Below are 1,421 nucleotides of genomic sequence, written 5' to 3' on the forward strand. Positions count from 1 at the left end.
CGATGTCCCTGGGACATTGGGTGAGGCAGGACGGACAGACGGACACGCACGGTGCTGACCCTCCTGCTCCCCGACCCACCCCCCCGCAGCTCCTGGGGCACTTGCTGGTGGTGGCAGCACGGACGGCGCAGGCAGAGGGGCTGGCTGACGGCTACCGCCTCGGTGAGTTGGTGGCCCCTGCCGTGCCATGGGGCAGGACCCTCGCCGGTGGTCCCAGGGGTGGGGGGGCTGGGGATGTGTGGGGTTAGCCTGACCCCCCACCCCCCCTCCCGTCCCCTCTCCCTGCAGTGATCAACGACGGGAAACATGGCGCCCAGTCCGTCTACCATCTGCACCTCCACGTGCTGGGGGGGCGGCAGCTGGGTTGGCCCCCTGGCTGACACCCCCCCCCCCCGACTCACCGCCCCCCAATAAAGCATCTCCTTGGCAGTGGCTCTGTGTCAGGGTGGCCCTCCTGGGGGTGGGCAGGCTCGAGCATCACAGCAGCAGGGACATGCCAGCAGGATGTGGGAGAGGGACACGGGTGGGACTTGGTGCCCTGCTTCTTGGGGGGGGGGCGCATGTCTTGGCTCCCCACGTCCCAGTCTGCCCGTGCTGGAGATGCTGTGGAGCCCCCCAGTTGAAGCAAGAGGTTTTTGGGGGGTGCCCACGTCCCAAAGCCAAAAGGCCCATCCTGGTGCTGGGCAGGCCGGGTGCCGCAAGGGTGTCCCCGAGCTGGGGAACATCCCGGGGGTGCCCACCCAGCCCCACTGCCACGACACAGCGCCAGCACCCCTGCGTGCCCCCCACCCTGCACCTGGGTGCCCCCCAAGCAGCCCGGTGTTGCTGCCAGAGCCCTGTGCCGGGCGCTGATGGCTTCTCTGCCTTGCAAAAGTGAAGTAACTGCACTAAATTGAACTAAAAGCGCTAATTGCACATTTCCACCCCCGAGGGCCCTCGCTGGGAGCTCCCAGGTGTCTCATAGCCATGAGCTAAGGGCAGTGCAGGGTGGGCTGCCTGGTGTGCCTGCTGCCCACTGCACGTACACCTACCGCTGTACCACCGCGCTCGCCGGCCTGTGCACTGACATACAAAACTCGCTGCCCTGCACACCCCAGGCTCCCACTGCGTGCACGCCCCTGTGCACGACGTTGCGTTGCGTGCAGCAGACCCCCCCCCCCGCCATGCGCATGCACCGCCGTGCAAAACACAAGCGTTGCACACCACAGAGCGCTGGGATGCAGACAGGCGCCGTGGCTATATTTAGCATTGGGGGGGGCTGGGGGGGGCCGGTGCTGGCGTGGTGCACGGCCCACCTGGCACCGTCGGTGGGGCCGCCTGGGCCCCCCGCCAGCCGCAGAGGGGACCGCAGCCCGCCGCGGAGAATGACGGCTCTGTTCAGCCTCCGGCTCGGTGGCGCTGGCGGGAGGGGGGCCCCCCCC

At 68.5% G+C, this 1,421-nt stretch overlaps 1 protein-coding gene across 1 annotated transcript in view; it reads left to right on the forward strand.

Moving 5' to 3' along the window:
* The window catches only part of HINT2 (histidine triad nucleotide binding protein 2), a gene marked incomplete at its 5' end in the record, with an annotated part of 678 nt that extends 298 nt beyond the window's left edge, over positions 1-380 (forward strand). Inside the window, 2 exons of the mRNA XM_010569873.1 lie at positions 90-162; positions 289-380. Coding sequence (XP_010568175.1) covers positions 90-162; positions 289-380 — 165 coding nt within the window. The remainder of the gene's footprint in view (positions 1-89; positions 163-288) is intronic.
* Between the last annotated feature and the right edge of the window lie 1,041 nt (positions 381-1,421).

The sequence above is a fragment of the Haliaeetus leucocephalus genome, unplaced genomic scaffold (assembly GCF_000737465.1).
Source record: "Haliaeetus leucocephalus isolate CR32 unplaced genomic scaffold, Haliaeetus_leucocephalus-4.0 Scaffold278, whole genome shotgun sequence".
Lineage (NCBI taxonomy): Eukaryota > Metazoa > Chordata > Aves > Accipitriformes > Accipitridae > Haliaeetus > Haliaeetus leucocephalus.